Source organism: Mchenga conophoros, linkage group LG3 (genome assembly GCF_057382185.1).
Source record: "Mchenga conophoros isolate Kocher_MC1m ecotype Shallow Benthic linkage group LG3, M_conophoros_male_GT1.1, whole genome shotgun sequence".
Lineage (NCBI taxonomy): Eukaryota > Metazoa > Chordata > Actinopteri > Cichliformes > Cichlidae > Mchenga > Mchenga conophoros.
In genome coordinates, this window is record NC_140528.1 from 49,846,093 (window position 1) to 49,864,490 (window position 18,398).

The 18,398-nt window shown below is 39.3% G+C and overlaps 3 protein-coding genes across 6 annotated transcripts; all 3 read left to right on the plus strand.

Annotated features, from left to right (window-relative positions):
* Window positions 1–2,383: 2,383 nt before the first annotated feature.
* On the plus strand, window positions 2,384–6,093 carry LOC146579210 (myelin-oligodendrocyte glycoprotein-like). 2 transcript variants are annotated; one of them, XM_085261966.1, is made up of 5 exons: window positions 2,384–3,123; window positions 4,155–4,532; window positions 4,644–4,721; window positions 4,809–4,921; window positions 5,000–6,093. In XM_085261966.1, exons 1-5 carry the CDS (start codon window positions 3,027–3,029, stop codon window positions 5,045–5,047), a joined length of 714 nt encoding a protein of 237 aa, XP_085118092.1. In that variant the 5' UTR covers window positions 2,384–3,026; the 3' UTR covers window positions 5,048–6,093. The 2 variants fall into 2 exon arrangements, with proteins under 2 accessions (XP_085118092.1, XP_085118102.1); XM_085261976.1 differs by having other exon boundaries at window positions 4,812–4,921.
* A 1,976-nt stretch (window positions 6,094–8,069) lies between these two features.
* On the plus strand, window positions 8,070–12,501 carry LOC146579211 (myelin-oligodendrocyte glycoprotein-like). Of its 2 annotated transcripts, none has more exons than XM_085262105.1 (4): window positions 8,070–8,280; window positions 10,270–10,647; window positions 10,759–10,836; window positions 10,927–11,096. In XM_085262105.1, the coding sequence occupies exons 1-4, from the start codon at window positions 8,208–8,210 to the stop codon at window positions 11,013–11,015; spliced, it is 618 nt and encodes a 205-aa protein (XP_085118231.1). In that variant the 5' UTR covers window positions 8,070–8,207; the 3' UTR covers window positions 11,016–11,096. The 2 variants fall into 2 exon arrangements, with proteins under 2 accessions (XP_085118231.1, XP_085118235.1); XM_085262109.1 differs by lacking the exon at window positions 10,927–11,096 and adding an exon at window positions 12,373–12,501 and having other exon boundaries at window positions 8,074–8,280.
* Window positions 12,456–16,603, plus strand: LOC146579212 (uncharacterized). Of its 2 annotated transcripts, none has more exons than XM_085261712.1 (6): window positions 12,456–12,591; window positions 13,938–14,006; window positions 14,862–15,239; window positions 15,330–15,422; window positions 15,512–15,613; window positions 15,692–16,603. In XM_085261712.1, the coding sequence occupies exons 1-6, from the start codon at window positions 12,465–12,467 to the stop codon at window positions 15,724–15,726; spliced, it is 804 nt and encodes a 267-aa protein (XP_085117838.1). In that variant the 5' UTR covers window positions 12,456–12,464; the 3' UTR covers window positions 15,727–16,603. The 2 variants fall into 2 exon arrangements, with proteins under 2 accessions (XP_085117838.1, XP_085117841.1); XM_085261715.1 differs by having other exon boundaries at window positions 15,515–15,613.
* Window positions 16,604–18,398: the final 1,795 nt, after the last annotated feature.

Here is an 18,398-nt window from a genome sequence, read left to right on the forward strand (position 1 = left end):
TTTATTTGCTGCAAAAAGTGACGTCATCCTCACTTTAGCCCATTACTCACATACTGAGCTGCCATAAAGAATCATTTATACTGCTAAAATAAATGTCCTAAATATCCTGCAAGACACTAACCCTGATGCATCCATCAGAGTGAGAATGTTAGAAAGATAAAAGCACTCGAGTATAGAAGAAGTTTATGTGTGACTGGATGAATGTTGTGTAAAGTGCTCTGAGTCTCCAGGAGTCTGTTAAATAAGAATCAGTCCACTGATGAAACAGATCCGTTGTTGGAAACATGCTGAACATTAAGGCTGATTCTTCTCAAACTGATCGTCATCCTCACTTTAGCCCAGTACTCACACACTGATCCGGCATAAAGATTATATTTATACCTCATGGCAAATACGCTTTTTTTCCCCTTTTTTATTCCCTCTGACTTCTGCTACAAATATCTCATAAACAGGAGGCAGGTTCACTATAACCAAAACTACAGACTCACACATCATGTCATTGTTACAGCAAACAGCATCCACAGCAGTGCACAGTTAAGAAGACATTAAGAAAACAGTCCAACTTTTCTCTGCATCATTTCCTTTTGGGTTTTTGTGTGTTTGTGCTGAACTTATTTTCCACATCAGCACATCGATGCAGGGTCTCTGTGGTCGTCGTTATCTTATCATCTGTTTCGGCTGTCGCTGGTTTTCTGCACATTTCTTTCGCTCTAAAAGTAAGAGTAAGTATGTTGCTGCTGCTTGTGCAATCAGACTGACTCATCGTTCACTTTCTTTTGCTTGTCTGTATAAACTTTGTTGTGCCGTCAGTGATTCATTACATCACTTGTGTTTCATTGTCATTGCTGTATATTGTTAATGCCTGTTTGTTGTTTTACTGAATGAAAGTTCTGTGTTTGTAGTTTTTCTAAATTCTTTGTGTTTCAGGGATATTTAAATGCACTACAGGCGTATTCAGCTCAGTGAAAACATAACTGAAAGTCAAATAACATGTATTATTAATTTAAATTAAAAAAATATATAAAACACAGCTGATTTTTATCGTTGTTTCTTTTCCCCAATGTTTCTTTACTGGACAGTAAAACCAGAAAATGTAACATTATTCAATATTAAATACTGAAGTGACCTTCAGATCAGTCTGTTGAGCTTGAAGGAGAGGTCAGAGGTCAAATGAGACATACATTTTTTAATAATTTTACAGAGCGTTCTGTATGATCATAATACGCGTCACACTTATAGGAATCATAGTTTCATCATAAGTTATGAGGCTTTTTGTCAAACTTCCACCAATAAACCAAACTTTGACTCAGTGGTTTCAGATGTAAGCTGACTGCCTCTTTTAAATCACGTCTGTTGGTTTTAAATCAGAGAAGTTCCTGTTAGAAAAAACTGCTGAACTGATAAGAGACACGTTTACTTACATTTTATACAAACGTGTTGTCTTAAGCAGGATTTACAGTCTAGCAGATGCAGTGCTGTCGCTCCGCTTCAGCACAAAGTTATAATAAGTTATAATAAAACTATTTTTTTCTGGTCTTGATGCATCCTCAATCATCCAGGAAGGTAAAACGTAGCGCTACGTCCAGATGAACAGAATCAACTTTTGGAGATTTTTTTTCTGAATTAGTTTCCTGTATTTCAGAGTTTTTATTTCCAGAGCAAATTTTCTTATTTCAACTTTGTTTTTATTGTTTAAAAACATTTAATTTTCATTGGTTTCACTGCTAGTTTTATTTCTTTTGATTATTGTCACTTATTGTTGTATAGAAGGCAAATGTCACAGACAGGTAAACCAGTGCATGTGTTACAGTAAAAACCCACTGAAGTTGATTTCTCTATAATAAGCCAGGATTGTCCAGGCCGCCTGCAGTGAGATTAGTTCTCAGCAGAGCTACGCCCATTCTGTGCTAAACGCATGTGCTGGAAGAGGAAGTGAGAGTGAGACTTCATTCCTATTGAGCTTTGCTGTTGCTAGCACACGTCATCTGCTTCCAGTCAAGGAAGTCAGGATGTTCGTATTGTTGGAGCTTCTGTGGAGCTAATCAATGTTGTTATTGAGAATTCATCCATTTAATTAATGTCAGAGAAACTGATTTTATTTTAGATATATTAAAAATAATGGGAGCACTTTATATATTAATGCCACACTATTAAGCATAGATTAAAATGTGCTTAATTCATCATTTATATATTATTACTCCTCTTTAGTCTGTAATTTGTAAATACAGATATATTATTATAACTATAATTATGGTTATTATTAGCAGTGATGTGAAAGCTGTACAATATCTGTATTGACTAATAGCATATAAGGAGCAGTGCAGTGCTGCCAGCACCAGTTTAACCAGCAGAGCTTCCATTGTTCTCTGCACTGACATGTCTGAGCATTTATACTGGCAGGTGGAGGATGTTACATCATCACAACATTGTAAACAGTGTTGAATCTTTGCTGCAGCTTTGATCTCACAGAGAAATGATCAAACTCACCTTCTGTATCTAACAGATTATTGGATTGATTAAACAGTCAGTCTGTTAGTCTGTGGATGCTGTGCTACATACTGCTGAGTCATTAATGACACGACACGTTTTTGTTTTTCTATTATGAAAGTTCAGACTCGCTTACTTCACCTGACAGGTCGGCTTGTTTTTATTTTTGCTCAGTGAGACACATTATAATGTCTGAGGCTTCAAATTGAACAGAAAGTGAGACCGAGCAGACTAGTTACAAACTGAGACTCGGAGTTTCTATAGAAATGATCCAAGTACAGTAATTTCGGTGATGCGACAAAGCGCGACAGACAGGTTTCACTGTGGGGTTTCCCCTGCGTAATCACATCACGGGACTTCATAACCATCTAGGGCTCAGTTACACCGCTCCGTAGGCGGAGACTTAGAGTTATTTTTAAACAGCGAGTGAGCCTCGCAACTCATTCATTCAATTCGCTCGAAGCAGGCAGGGACTGATCGGACTGCAGCTTTCCAAAAAACTCGCTTCAGTCAGAAAACGGAACTTTTAATCATCGATCATGTCTCTGAACAACTTCTACTTTAAGGACTTTTCCTTTTTCTCACTCCGGACTTTTCTCCTGTGCTCGGCTTTGTCCGTCTGGTCTCCTGTACAAGGTAAGCCGACGTGTCCAGCTTCTAGCTGCGTGTTAGTGCAGATTACAGTGAATTTTAATGAAAAACTGGCGGATGTGAATAAGCTGAAATGACTGTTATCAGCTGTGCTGTGTTGTCCGTCACTAACAGTGTGACAGCTGTCAGTGAGTTACTTTAAAACCGGAAGAAGCTTAAAACGAGAAGATTGTCAGGCAGGTTCTGACTGTGTGAAGCGACTGCTCTCAGTTCAGAGGTTTGTTTATAACGGACACGATGGCGGTGATTCACCGAGCAGTCTGCGAGCATGTCAGGTTTATGAGAGCCGTGTGTTTGTCAGAGGAGAGAAAGAGCAGAGTTACAAAACACAACGTCCGGTGAGCCGAAACTAAAACACTGTTTATTGATCCGGAGTGATGCAGATTCAGTCCGCACATGCTGCTGCTGACTACACGTGTTTCCACAAGCTAATGTGTTTTCTATAAAAACACATTAGCTTGACAACCCGCCATCATGACCCCATCAGGAATTACGTCTGACTGCCCACGTGGCTCGTTTGTCCAATCAGGTGTCTGTGCGTGTTTTGTAGTTTCCTCTGGATTTGTAGTTTAAAATTTTTAATAAATGAAATTAGTTGGTTATTAAACCCGAACTTATCTTATTTTTCTTTATTTGGAGCAGTTAAATAATCAGTTTCAAATCAGTTTCAAATTATCAAAAGATCAGCATGAATCAGTGTAAACACAAAGCAGTCGCTCTGTATGATAGTAATGAAATAAAAGATGTCAAATTAAATCAAGTTGTTTATGTAAAACTTAAAAATGTTAGAATTTCAGTACCACAGACAGAACATACAAGGCTCAGTCAGTCTGTAACAGAACAACAAACAGCCATCACTGACAACAACTGCACACTGGTTATGGCTGAAATTTTGTAGTGTATATTAAGAGACACTAAAGTAACAGCACAGAGACTGATGGGGCTGTTACTGATTTTCAGGTCTTCAGTCTATAGTGGTGGCAGTTCAGGAGATTAAATTTTCCATCTGTTTCCAGGTGAGGTTCTGGTGATTGGTTCAAATCTTCCAATCATTGCTGCTCCGGGTGATGATGTCATCCTGCCGTGTCACCTGGCGCCCACGTTCGATGTCCAGGGTCTGACGGTGGAGTGGTCCAAACCCGACCTGAAGCCCGACCCGTCGGACCGGCTGAGCCGAGTGGAGTACGTTCACCTGTACAGGGACAGGAAGGAGGTCCCCGACATGAAGATGGCCTCGTACTTCAGGAGGACGGAGCTGTTCATGGACGACATGAAACACGGGAACATTTCACTGAAGATCCTGAACGTGTCGGAGGAAGACAACGGCAGATACAGATGTTTCATCCCCAAGCTGCAGAGCAGAGTGAAAGCTGCTGTTGTTGAACTTGTAGTCGGTGAGGAGATTTTTGTTGATGTTTGTGGTTCCAAACTCAAAGTTGTTTTTGTCCCCAATACAAACTTTCAGCCTAATTTTAATAACAGATTTTGACTGTTTTGTCTTTTAGATTCAAACTTTGCTAAAACCTCAACGACAGAGACGCCGCTGCAAACTCCAGATCCTCAGGACACGACTCCAACAAATGGTGAGAACACAGTCCAACTCTTCTCTGCATCATCCCTGTTTGGGGTTTTGTGTATTTGTGGTGACCTTCTTGTCTTTTCTACATCAGCAGCTCGATCCAGGGTCGCTGTGGTCATCGTTGTCGTCACCTTATTATTAGTTTTGGCTCTCGCTGGTTTTGCTGCATATTTCTCCAGACACATTTTTCACCAGACACTAAAAGTAAGAAACAAACAAACACAAACATGTTGTTGCTTCTTGTGTCGTCAGACTGACTCATTATTCTACCTTTTTCAACAGAAGCATCCAGAGGATGATGATACAGAAAAACAACCACTACCAGTCTAGCTGCTTGCTCAAAGGAATAAATGGACTGGTTCTTCTATGCTGCTTTTCTACGCTGGTTTAGCAAAGAACACACTTTGAACTTTGACCCCAGCTGAAGACTCGAGCCTCGTCCAGTTTATTTATCGAGCTCAACAAAGAAAATGTTGTAAAAGAAATGATCATCATCACTGTTCTGGACTGAAGTGAATTATTCCCAAACAGCAGGACTGGAAGGATTTCACAGCATTAAAGGAAATTTCCATGAACGTTTGTGACACAGCTCAGGTGGAAAGATGGAAATAAACCCTCATCTGAAAACTGTGTGGGAGACACAGAAGAAGTTACAAAAACAGGTTATAAGCTGATTACTTTACTGCACTGTGTTAATGACCTGCTGTGAATGATGTTTAATGCAGCTGTAATTTAAACAGAGTCACTTATTGTGATGCTGAAAGTGTTTATTTATGAAAGCTAGTTTTATATGACAGCACTGTGAGCACCTTATACAAGGTGATTGAAACTTCAGATATTTATTGGTCTTCATTTTTAAAGCCACAGTTAATTTATTAAATGTAATTGAAACTTCCTGCTGGTCAGGACTTGATGTTCAGACTGTTTCTAGTTATTTATTTAAAGAAGCAGTTTGATCCTGATGCAGAACTCAAGCTTAACTTCCTCTTTTTGTCATTTAAAGCTACAAACTTTGTGCAGACTGACAGAAATCCTCCTGACTGTAGTTTCTGCTGCAGTTACGGAGCTAAAATCAGAGGATGTTTGTGTCCAACTCTTCTTTATTCCTGCTCTGTAACATGACAGAGCTCCTTTGGTTCACAGTTAAACAGATGTGTTTGCAGCTGTTAGCCAGCTCAGGATCTTTATTTTGTTATTTTTATATTTTATTTTTTTATTACCTCAGATATTTATTTATAAGAATATTTATATTTAAGAATTTTGGATGGATGTATTTGTTACTGCAGTGAGTGTAAAGTTACAGTGATATATGTGAATGTGTGAAATCGTCTGTAAATATGAGTGTGAAAGTAAAAAGTTCAAGCACGTTTAGACACTGTTTTCTTTTTTGCCTCTATTTGATGTTAAGTCACTGTTTACCTCGTAACATGGTTACATTTGACAATGAGAACCTATATTTATATTAATGGAGCCTTTACTTTGTTTATTGTTTGCACCTTATAAACCTGACGTCAATCATCAACATAGTGTATGCAGTTCAAATGCAGCTTTTCTTTAAGAGAACGCTGCCATCTGCTGGCTGACCTGCAGAAAAGCTGTTTGTGTCACAGGTTTGATGACACACCTGATGTTATCAAGCCTCCAGTCAGAGTCTTTTTTCCTGCTATGCTGGTGTAAATCTGACCAGTAGAGCTCAAAGTTCATCTCCTTCAAGAAGGAAACTTTCCATTTCTACTTAGTCAGACTTCTTGTAAAGTCGTCCAAACACAGAATCGACACATTTAATGACACTACATTAACTGTGACACAGGTTTTTATACTGAACACTGTGGTTTTCGTGAAAATGCTGAAGTTCTTCCCTCAGATCAGTAACATGTAGTAAAACAGCAGTGCTGACCCGCAGCTTCCTCTCTGCTCACATCAGGCTGCTCTCGTCCTTCTACTCCCACATTTATACTGTGAGCACCTCGGACAACATGCCGTCACATCATCACAACACATCAGCTTCGTCCTCCTCAACATTCATCTTTACAGTCTGATCTGCAGCTTCTCTGCTCCTGACTCTCTCTCTCTGGTTTCTACACAGAGAGGAGAAAACATCCACCTGCTCCACCCAGAATCAAAAAGATGAAGAAAGAAGATTTCCTGCTCTACCAGATAAATAAAAATCCCAAGTGACAGCAAGGAAGACAGAATGACTCAGCATGAAAATCTCTAACTCCCAACACTTATGTGATATGTGTTTTGCATTAAAGCTGCACTTCAGTTACTTCAGATTTACATTTAGTTCCACATGTATCATTTTAAAAAAATCCACACCCTCGCCTCTGTAGTCAGCTGACTTTATGGTTTTACCAAGTGATCTGAAACATGAGACTGAACTAAAGAAGCACAAACATCGCTTCCTCTAATTTCCACATTGACTCACCAGTGACTCAGCATGACGCATGTGAAACATGTCCAGTGTTCTGTTTCAGGGACTCGAGTAAGCTCCCCAATCTCAGTGTTCAAATGACAGTTGTAAAATAAATTCACTTGCAGAGTTGATGGTCAATACTATCTAAAAAGACCACAAGTGTTGTTGTACTTCCTTTATAGTCATTTAAAACCTCAGGCAGTGCCTGTGTGACCCATCTGAGTTTAATTCCAGCTCCTGATTTAAGGCTTTTGCATTCATCAAACCATATCTTTAAAGGAGTTTTAGTCCATTCGTTTAAATTATTTTTCTGTTCCAAATATAATTTTTTATCTCCTAATATTGTCTGTAGTGGTGATTTTAATTGTGTCACATCTAAATATTTCCATTTTGCTTCATACAAAGGATCACACCAATAAATTAAGTATCTTAATTGTGCTGCTTTAAAATAGCTTTCTAAGTTTGGGAGGGAAAGTCCACCCCGTTCCTTAGGTAGTTGCAATGTTATTTATCTAACTCTGGGTTTACGGCCCTTCCATATAAATCCCGAAATCATTCTGTTCCATAACGCAAATTGTTTGGCTGGTATGTGTACCGGTATAGATTGAAAAAGGAAAAGCAGTATTCAGCAGTCGCCTCCTTGTTCTGACACACACAACTAAACTATTGACTACACTACACACTAACTACACAAGATTTGCGCTAAACGTCGCAAATCTCTCACATCTCAACCATCGCATTATTGGCTGGACTAGGATAAGGTGGCATCGTTCTAAGCAGCCAGTCACTTACTGACTAGCACTGCAAAACAGAATTGTTAAAGTTTTAATATTAATTTCAATTCAGGTTAGATTTTTTTTTTTGCGCAACGCAGATTTTCTGTGCGCAGAGACCGTGCCAGCAGCAGTGAGCAATTGCGCACGCGCGCAGCTTAGAGGGAACATTGCTCGTTACCGTATCTGGATATTTGAAGACTAACAGGTCATTCATACATACATCCAGTGAGATCGAGGCAGGAGCACAGACAACCTCAGGTTTGATTAATTAATCCACGGACTCCGTGTTCTGTGCACCATGTCTGACTTCTATTGTGGACTGTGGACTTCTATTCTGTGCTCGGCTTTCAGCGTGTGGACTCTGGCTGGAGGTAAACGTTACTGTCAGCTCACAGCTGTGTGTTCTTCTTCTCCGTGTCGCTGTGAGTGATGACAGTTATCAGTGAGTTACTTTGACACGGAAAGAAGTTTCAACGAGATGATTTAAGCAGGCTCTCCTTTGCGATGAGCGGCTTTACCCCGTTTAAGCGCTCACAGAGGATTAATTATAACGGACAACACTGAACAGGCTGAAAGTGTGAGTGTGAAAGTGGTGTCTCTGTTAATACTGCAGGGCCGCGCGTGATTAAAGTGTAATAGAAGACACGTGCTATACTTTGCTGTTTGGCACCAACATCTGACAGGTGTGGAGATCTCCCGGTAAACGTTAAAACCGTCCGCTGAAAAAAAAGAGAGACTTAGAAGCCGCATCTGGCCGTATCCATCCACCCATCCCATATCTATGGAAGCCCGTTACCACCACTAAGGAAAAAAAGGATCTATAACTCGAGTTATTTTCTCGAAATGTTGAGAAAAGTAACTCGAAATTTCGATTTTAGATACTTGATTTTTGGGTTGTTTTTGTTTGTTTGTTTGTTTGTTTTAGTGGAAACAGGCTTCAATACGTATCCGTCCCATGAGTCAGTCAGTGAGTCACGGAGAATTGTTGTAAAGTATTTCATCAGTTAATCAGCTCAGAATTGATGTGACTGAACAAAAGGACGTTGTGACATTTAATAACAACTCATTTGTTTTAAATGCTTAGATGACATTTGGACTTTCCAAATATAAGCAGCTCTGGTGATTTTGGTGACTTTGTTGTTTATCTGCCATGTAGATCATGTTTGAATAACCACCAATAATCAGTTATTGCCTGATATACGCAGACATCCATTTGTGTTAATCGGTTAGGCTTCTACCCTGCTGTGCTACACATCCTCCACAAAGACAGGTTATGAGTTAAATGTGAAAACAGCTCTGTTTTGTAGTTTTAAACGCTCTCTGCTTCTTGCTGTTTCTTCATCTCGTCTTGTAACTCTTAGTACCCCAAAGACTGAAGAAATGGAAGAAGACAAAGGTGATTCTGTTTAAACTGGAGCTGAAACAAACAAAAAACCTTTGCCTTTCCTTGTCATGTCTAATGGTTGACATGTCTCTGGCCTGGGAGGGTTATCATGAGCATTTGATTAACAAATTAATGAAATTAAAGCCGCAGTGTTGAACAGTTTTGAAGAAGGTAATCCAACTTTTTCATGTGTTAAACCAGTTTTGTTACTTGTGGCTTCCTTCAAAAACTTGATGGATGCTTTTGTTTTTGAAGAGGTGATAAAGAATAGAAGTTCAATGAAATTGACAGAACTCAGAAACTCGACCTGTTTATTTGCATGGTTAATCCCTAAAGGGCCGTCTCTCTAAAGAGGAATCACTAAAACTAAGAAATACTCATTGGTTATGTCTGAAATCTCTCAAACGTATAGTGAGTGTTATGGGCCAGAGAAATTTATTTTCTTGAAGTCTTTCAAAGATAGAAATGGCAGAACCTGACTTTATTGAGCTTGTATTCCAGTTTCTTCACGTATAAAAGCTGACAGAGTCCCACATATTGAACCTTCAGTGGTGTTGTGACCTATGATGATGTGTAATGTCACTGTCACGCTGTGATCATATGGGTCCTTATGGACACATGAGCTGAGGTTTATACACAACCTCAGCTCATGTGAACTCTGAACTGAGGTTTACCAGGTCCCAGGCTCCTTAATTCCACTGACTCGGCATCACTTATTAGAACTAAACAAGGCTTTAGGGTGAAACAAATCTCCCATGAGTTCTCTGTTGGTTTTGGAAACATATTGAGGAGGACTTGTTTCATTCAATAATTTAGTCCCAGAAACACCTCTGCAGTAACACCACAAAGACTCATGGGCCTGTTCATGATGTTCAGGTCTTCTGTGTGTAACTTTATAGAGTTATACACTGACGATCTGAGGATCTGTGGAAATTCTGTAGGAGTTCAGGAGAATTAATTTTCTGCCTGTTTCCAGGTGAGGTTCTAGTGATTGGTTCAAATCTTCCAATCGTTGCTGCTCCGGGTGATGATGTCATCCTGCCGTGTCACCTGGAGCCCACGTTCGATGTCCAGGGTCTGACGGTGGAGTGGTCCAAACCCGACCTGAAGCCCGACCCGTCGGACCGGCTGAGCCGAGTGGAGTACGTTCACCTGTACAGGGACAGGAAGGAGGTCCCCGACATGAAGATGGCCTCGTACTTCAGGAGGACGGAGCTGTTCATGGACGACATGAAACACGGGAACATTTCACTGAAGATCCTGAACGTGTCGGAGGAAGACAACGGCAGATACAGATGTTTCATCCCCAAGCTGCAGAGCAGAGTGAAAGCTGCTGTTGTTGAACTTGTAGTCGGTCAGAAGATTTGTTTCGGTCATGTTTGTGGTTCCCAACAGTTTTGTGTGTTTTTTCTGTACCATTACAAACCTTCAGTTTTATTTTATTTATTTTTTTCGTGACTTTTAGAGCCAAACCACGTTAAAACCTCAACGACAGAGACGTCGCTCCAAACGCAAGATCATCAGGACAAAACTCTAAGAAACGGTGAGATAACAATCCAGTTCTTCTCCTCATTATTTCTGTTTGGGTGACATTTTTGTGCATTTACCTTTTTTCCTTTGTTGACATCACCAGGGTCTCTGTGGTCATCATTGTCATCGCCTTCATGTCCGTTGCTGCTGTCGCTGCTTTCTTTGCATAATTCTATTAGTGCATTTTTTTAGAAATTAAAAGTAAGAAACAAACAAACACAAATAATGTTGATTCTTGCCATCAGACTTAATTGGATTAAAAAAAAAATCTTTTCAACTGTTTTTTTAAAATCAGAAACAGCCAGAGGCAAATGAGAAAAACACTTTTTATTTTTACTGGATCTTCAGTCAGGTTGGATTCAAACCAACAGCCACCGGGAGACACTTGGGCCCAACAGCACCAAGATCATCTTCTATAACAGGAAGTGAGCCTAATTTGAACTTTGACCCCAGCTCAAGACCATGTCCAGTTTATCGAGCTCATTTTCACATAAAGTAAGTGTAGAACAAGAAAACAGAGAGTGGAAGATCAGAGGATGTAAACAGGAAATATTTCTTACAGACGTCTTCAGTCAGAGTTGCTGCTGTCAGACTCTAGAGGATCTGCTTGGAAACATCAAGCAGTGAAACTGATGGATTTCCTCCTTCAATACAAAACTGTGAAGTTCAGCCTGGAGAAGAAACACTCCTCAGCATGTTTAATGAATATTTATTGTAATGTATGTTTGCACTGATTGCCGATCACGCTTCAACTGAGTCGTCCTCGGTCAGAAGGAATGGTACTCCACAGTGATGTAGTTCAAATAACTTTACTAAAGAGGTGGCAGATGACACCAACAGGATGTACAGCGTTGGTAGGGAGGCATTACAGTATTCACATGCAGGTAAAGGGGGTGTGAGTGTGTATATGGGTGTGTGTGTGGTCATATGGTAAGCACGCACACAATATTAACTCACACAGGAATGCAAGTAAATACGTTACTCCTCCGACACACCTCTCATCTGTCCTGAACTGCGCTGAACACGTTCCCAACCGGAAGTACAGATACCGAGGTGCATCATGGGTAACATAGTATAAAACAGCTACAGTGAACAAGCGGACTTTTAACATTTATTTAGTCTCACTGTGTGAACTTATTTAAATGTTATACCTGAGTATTTAAAGAGAACTTAAATCTTCAGTGAGACCTTAAAGCGTCTCCGATGGACAAATTAAAGGGTTAAAATCCCCCCTGATCATTGCTAACTAGACTGAAACAAATCATCCCCAAACACCAAGACTGTTTTGTGTTTAAATATGTTCAGTTTTTTTTTACAGCATCCGATACAGATCAAAGCGTTAAAGGAAATTTAAAGGTTTCTCTCTAGGTATGGCCTCCTTCCATAGGCAGGGGGTATATTTATTGTGTAAATATGTCTGCAGTTCAAAGTGATGGAGAACAACACTTGTTTATAGCTCAGTGATGGACTTTTATTTAGTAAGACCTACATAACTGGGTGAAAGGGTGTTCCAGCTCATGACTGTGTTGGCTGGTCGTGTTTTCTCCAGGTGTTTCCAGATGTTTCTAGTCAAATGACTAAGGAAAAGAGAGAGAGAGAGATGGGCGGGGCTAAAGAAGTAGCCTACTTGAACGGTCCACGATGATTCGGGTTATTCATTCAAAGAATATACGAGCCATGTCTGTGTACAGCTCGCTGGGTGGAGACTCATCCTCACTGTGGACTTTCATCCTGTGCTCAGCTTTGCTCGTCTGGACTCCCGTTCAAGGTAAACTCACAGCTACATTTCATTCACATTTTCAAGAAATAAACAAGCCGAGTTCCCTTTTAGCAGTTCAACTTTGTTGTGTCACTGTGAGTAATGACATCAGTTAATTACTTTTGAGACGTAAAATAATGTTAAATTGTGGTGATTATCAGGCAGGTTCTGCCCCGTATGAAGTGGTTTCTTCCCATTTGAGCGTTGATAAGAGTGTTATGTAGGTCGGATAAAGGCGATGATCCACTGAGCATTCTAAAGATGTGTAAAGGTTCGACACGCCTATTTACGTCAGACGCGCCACACCTGTTTCTCACAGCGTAAACAAAACGCGTGCGCCACATTGCTGCCTAGCAACAAGAACGAAATAAGGAAACATGTCCGGTGTGGAAACTCGCTAGAAAACATTAAATATAATCTCTGATATCACGTAATGACACAGTTTGAAATGAGCCGCCATTTCGGCGCAGTTGTAAGGCCTGATCACGTGACTGATTTGTCCAATTAAATTCAGTCACGTGAAAGTCTTGATTTTACATAATATGTAAAATCAAGACTTTCACGAATAAGTGAAACATATTATGTTTCACTTATTCTTGTAAATATTTTTAGTCAGGCTTTCAGTTTAAAGTTTCCATTCTGCGTTAGATTTTAAGTTACTGTCCTACTCCACTGTTTTATGAGGTAAACTCCCTGAACTTACCGTACAAAATAAGAACATAGAAGAAAATCTAGATTAACTTGTACCTTTTTATGGATCTCCTGCTTTGTTCTGAACAGATATGTTCACCTTGGAAGGGAAGGGGTGCTTAATTTGTGTGGTACACACATTTGATCTTTCTAAGAATATTCTACTGAGTTGTAAATTTACACATGTCATAAGCTCATTTATTGTTTGGTAATCATGACTCTGCTCTTTTCAGTCTTGATTTAATTCCATCATTGAGTCATTTCTGGGAAAACCCCCACCACACATCCAGTTAGTTAATCACTGGTGACTAGACATAAAAGAAATTCAATTATATAGGGACTTTTGTGTATGGTTTCTTTATTATTATTATTATTATTATTTTATCTGACCTGTTATCAGGGTCAAGGAATTATTTTGTGAATATTTCTAACTAATCTATATAGAAAGCATTAAACATCACAATTTAATAAAACATTACCGAATATAAGGCAAAAAAAAGATTATATTAATTAATTTCCATATGTTTATATGTTTTTGTTTGTTTGTTTTTAAATATATTCATGTTCAGGCTTCATGTTTTTGTGTATGATGTCAGCTGCTTGTATAATAAAATCTTCTCTATCTTCTCATGATCTCTTCTGAAGTTGTGAATTTCTTTTTCCAGTTATTCCGACGTCCCGTGATGGTACAGGAAGTCTTTCTAGAAGTCCAGAAGTCTTCAGCAGTCAACTCGGTAACGTCTCCACACTGTAGAACTTAATTCTCTTAAATTACATTGAATTTATTTAAGAAATCATGGCCTTATGGGGGGAAAAGTAATGTCAGCAAACGAGGACTGAATTAAACCAACGTCACACAAACCTAATATACTGAATATTTGCGTTGTTGTTTCCACACAAACACCAGAAACCACATCATACATTGTGGTAAGGGGATGAATTAACACTATGTTCCAATATTTTTAGCCGACATATGCGTCCATCATGGCTTTCCACAGATGAGCTAGTTTTGGCTTTAACAACCTAATTCAGAAGAATTTGGTTAAAAGTCTCTGTGGATTAAGGTTTTTTTTTTGTCTTCCTGTGTCTGGTTACTGTAATTTCATTGTTCTGGATCAGCAGGTACCCACAGGAACCCAGCATTTTACTGTCTGTCTGATGATCTCATGATGATGTCACTTATTTACAGAGATTACTCACAGAGGAAGCTGTTCAGGTTTAGATTAAATCAGTTACTGACCAGACTGTTTCCCATGATCAAAACTTTGAATCCCTGACACTGCGTGTGTCTGAACCAGCACAGATATGCCTCCATTTAAACCGGATGCATTCAGCTTAATTTATTCTGCTGTAAATTCACATCCTGATATTGAGATCCCTGTCCTGTTTACCAGTAGACTGAGGAGGACTTCTTTCTTTAAATAATTTGATCTCAGTAAGAAACATTTCTGGAATAACAGCGGAAACACTCATTTGGCTGTTCAAGATCTTCAAGTGTTTGTGTGTGTGTCACTTTACAGAGTTATACACTGAAGATCTGTGGAAGTTCTGTAGGAGTTCAGGAGAATTAATTTTCCATCTGTTTCCAGGTGAGGTTGTGGTGATTGGTTCAAATCTTCCAATCATCGCTGCTCCGGGTGATGATGTCATCCTGCCGTGTCACCTGGCGCCCATGTTTGATGTCCAGGGTCTGACGGTGGAGTGGTCCAAACCCGACCTGAAGCCCGACCCGTCGGACCGTCTGAGCCGAGTGGAGTACGTTCACCTGTACAGGGACAGGCAGGAGGTCCCCGACATGAAGATGGCCTCGTACTTCAGGAGGACGGAGCTGTTCATGGACGACATGAAACACGGGAACATTTCACTGAAGATCCTGAACGTGTCGGAGGAAGACAACGGCAGATACAGATGTTTCATCCCCAAGCTGCAGAGCAGAGTGAAAGCTGCTGTTGTTGAACTTGTAGTCGGTGAGAAGATTTGTTTTGGCGATGTTTGTGGTTCCAAACTCAAATTTTTATTAACAATTTATGACTCTTATGTTTTTTTGTGTCTTTTAGACCCAAACTACGGGAAAATCTCATTGACAGAGACACCACTGCATCCCAGAAACGTCCAAACTCCAGATCCTGAGGACACGACTCAGAGAAACAGTGAGGAAAAAAAATCCAGATTTATCTCTGCATCATTTCTGTTTTGGTGACGTTTTTGGTCCATTTGTGGTGACCTTTTTTCACCTCAGCAGGTCGGTCCAGGGTCGCTGTGCTGATCTCCATCATCATCACTGTTTCTTTACTTGTAGTCGCTGCACTTGCTGCTTATTTCTCTCGCCATCACACAAAAGGTACATCAGAAACAAACACAAACATGTTTTTGCTTCTTGTGCCGTCAGACTGACTCATTATTAAACTTCTTTTAATAGAAGCATTCGGGGGACCAGGGGATCCAAAGTCATAACAATTACTAGTGCTTTGCACAAAGGATTGTTGGTGTTAATGGAGTGGAGAGCGTTGGTTTATCTTTTCTGGATCCTGACAATTTGGTTGGGGATTCAAACAAGCAGCCACAGGGAGACACTTCAGTCCAGCAGCACTGAGATCATCATAAGGTCACTTTTACAAAAGTCTTTAACAACTATCAGATAAAACACAGAGTGAATGCTACACAGTAAATAAATGAAAGACGTTACATGTAAGTTATTATCATCATAAATAGCAAGAAGTCTGAGAGCACGAAGCTCTGCTGAGGAAAGTATTTACTTAAAAAAAAAGTTTTCTATTTTGTATGTGTTCGTTTTGTTTTCTTTGTTTGTTTGTACTTTATGAAGTTTGCAAAGCAGTAAATATGTGATAATAATCTGACAGATGTTTACTTTGATTGCACAAACATTATGTAGGAGTCATGGATGAATAACAGGTATTTATTTGTAAATAACTGACTATATAAAACTTGAGCTGATTATTTAATTTTACACTATAGTATATTTCTGACTAACTGGGCAGCTTACCATCTTTCTCTGGGGTCAACTTAAAAAAGCTTTTATTTGGTATAGAAATTCACAGTTAACCTCGCTGATGTGAAGCATGCACTTGACCATAGATAGAGAGATGGTGTCTTTGATTTTTAAATGTTTGTCTTGACATTTGTTCTACTTATTTTTTATGAACTTTAGTGTGTTTCTTTTATTTGTCTTTAATGTTTAAAATCACCTTCTTCCTGCTCTTTGTAAACTTTGTTTTTAAAGTGTGTTATAAATAAATTATTCCGTGCCTCATATATATTTATTTATTTATCATTTCTGTGTGTTGTTTCCTGTTTGCATTTTGTGAAGTTTTCAAACTGTTTGATTAGATGAAAGTTTGTATTTTTGTGAATTATTTTGTGTTTCACAGATATTAAAATGCTCTACAGAGTTTTATTATTCTTAGCTCAGTCTGATGCAGTCATCTCTTACTGCTTTACACACATACACACACTCTTACTCCTTTATGTCTCAATTAATGTCATGTATGATGAAGTTTTCATTAGTCTCATGTTTCTGACAGTTTGATGGGAAACATGCACGTGAGGAGCTACCTGGATTTAATTTGCCAGGTCTGGTAGTCCTCGTCTTGCTCCTTATCACAAACTAGCTTTCAGGGCCTCATACAAAAACAGTCTTAACCCTCTAAAATAAAAACTAAAACTACATATAAAAAAAACAAAGAGTGACATTTTAGTTAGCTAAAATAAAATCTAAAAATTGTCAGAAAATGCAAAACTATAATAACTCTTATAGCCATCTCCAGGACTGTTTTTGTTTTGTTCCACTTAACACAGGTGCAGACTCAGTCCTCAGTCCTGTATGTCACTGAATTTGTCAGAGACTGTGGTGGCAGACCATGGAGTTGCAGGCGAGAAGTAGCACCCAAATGCAGGACTCTTGTGGTGAACAGTGAATTTATTTATAAAGTGCACAATGAATCACTATTTACAAGTTCCAGGCACTGGGGTGGCGTGGCGCTTCCTCCCTGATCCACACAGTGCAAGTGTCTATAAAAAGTGAATAGTGAAAACAGCAAACTCCTACCAATACCTGAAGACAAAACACATTGATGACTAGACGATCCTTACTTTAGCGAGGGTTTTCTAAAATAGCAGACCGCGGCTGTACTGACAAGTCAGAAGGAAGAATCGGCACCGACTGGAGCTCAGCCACACTCTTAAATAAGGCGCTGATGACGAGTGGCAGGTGTGGCTTCCTCCAGCGCAGGAACACTTGCAGGATCACGATCTGGCAACCCAAAACATCTGGGAGCATGGACACAAATACACACACAGGGAGACGGTTGAAGAAAACAACCAAAAGACTACACTCAGAAAAAAAAGCATATTTATACAGAAAGTACAAGTCACAGTGATTTAGTGATCATTAAAATGTGTTCAGAACTGCTGATGGTTCATCTCAGACGCACGATATGATATCCTCGTGTTGGTGTTGTTGGCACATAGATGATGACACACTGCTCTCCCCTTGTGACTGCCGTCAGCAGCAGTTATGCAGTTTATGGTAATTTCATGGGTGTAAGTTACAATAAATACATTAAAGTACTTTCTTTTTAATAAATCATATTTAATGTATACATTTTTGGTTTAACAACACACATTTAAAGGTTTTACAGAATGTTTCCAGGGTGGAACCAATGTTCAGTCTGTTGTTTGGGGTTGACAATATTTTCATTTACACTTCACACTCGGTAGAGAGCAGCATGCTTTCCTTTCTCAGTTGGTGGTAGAGCTATGTAGACGCATGCAAAGAAGTTTCCCGGCTATGGGGAAAGAGTGTGCACTGCGAGATGTGTTTTCATTAACCCCTTCAAGTTCATGCGGCCAATGAGGTTTGCAATTTGTGTTTTATATGTTAGTAGAAAAATTAGATGTTTGTTTGTGACAGAACTGTCAAGTTTATGTTGGTCATTGTAAAGGTCAAATTGAGAATGTTTTTTATGTTGTTGAATAATATGCTTTATTGTTTATTCTCTATGATAACAACTTATTGTGAAAACTGATCACTCTATGTTGTTTGTACAGTTCAAATGGTATGGTTGGTGCCACTTGTGTCCATTAAATGCAGTAAAAGTCAAGAATGC